This window comes from Calidris pugnax, unplaced genomic scaffold (genome assembly GCF_001431845.1).
Source record: "Calidris pugnax isolate Ruff unplaced genomic scaffold, ASM143184v1 scaffold541, whole genome shotgun sequence".
Lineage (NCBI taxonomy): Eukaryota > Metazoa > Chordata > Aves > Charadriiformes > Scolopacidae > Calidris > Calidris pugnax.
In genome coordinates, this window is record NW_015091272.1 from 65183 (window position 1) to 65771 (window position 589).

General features: G+C 58.9%; 1 protein-coding gene across 1 annotated transcript in view; it reads left to right on the plus strand.

The window, feature by feature from the left end:
* The window catches only part of LOC106898948 (transmembrane protein 198-like), a 2394-nt gene extending 2097 nt beyond the window's left edge, over positions 1–297 (plus strand). Inside the window, exon 2 of the mRNA XM_014960561.1 lies at positions 269–297. Coding sequence (XP_014816047.1) covers positions 269–297 — 29 coding nt within the window. The remainder of the gene's footprint in view (positions 1–268) is intronic.
* Positions 298–589: the final 292 nt, after the last annotated feature.

The window sequence follows — 589 nt, forward strand, 5'->3', positions numbered from 1 at the left end:
TGGGAAGGGAAGAGGAAGGGGATGGGATGGAGATGGGGTGGAAATGGGGAAAGGAATGGGGTGGAAATGGGATGGGAAGGGAAAGGGAATGGGGTGGAAATGGGATGGAGATGGGAAGGGATGGAAATGGGGAAGGGAAGGGGATGGGATGGAGAAGGGGAAGGGAAGGGATGAGGAAGGGGAAGGGAAGGGATGAGGAAGGGGATGGGATGGAGATGGGGTGGAAATGGGGAAGGGAATGGGGTGGAAATGGGATGGGGATTGGAAGGGATGGAAATGGGGAAGGGGACAGGATGAAGAAGGGGATGGGATGGAGAAGGGGAAGGGAAGGGGATGGAATAGGATGGGATGGGGACAGGAAGGGGATGGGAATGGGGATGGGAAGTGAAAGGGGATGGAGAAGGGGATGGAAATGTGGAAGGGGAGGGGATGGGGACGGGAAGGGGATGGGATGGGGACAACAACAAGGAAAAGAGATGGGGAGGGGGACGTGGTTGGTGCTGGAAGGGGAAGGGGGGGATGGCAGCGAGGAGGAGGATGGTGGGGGTGAGGATGGGACCGGGGACGGGGTGAGGAAGGAGTCGGGGAC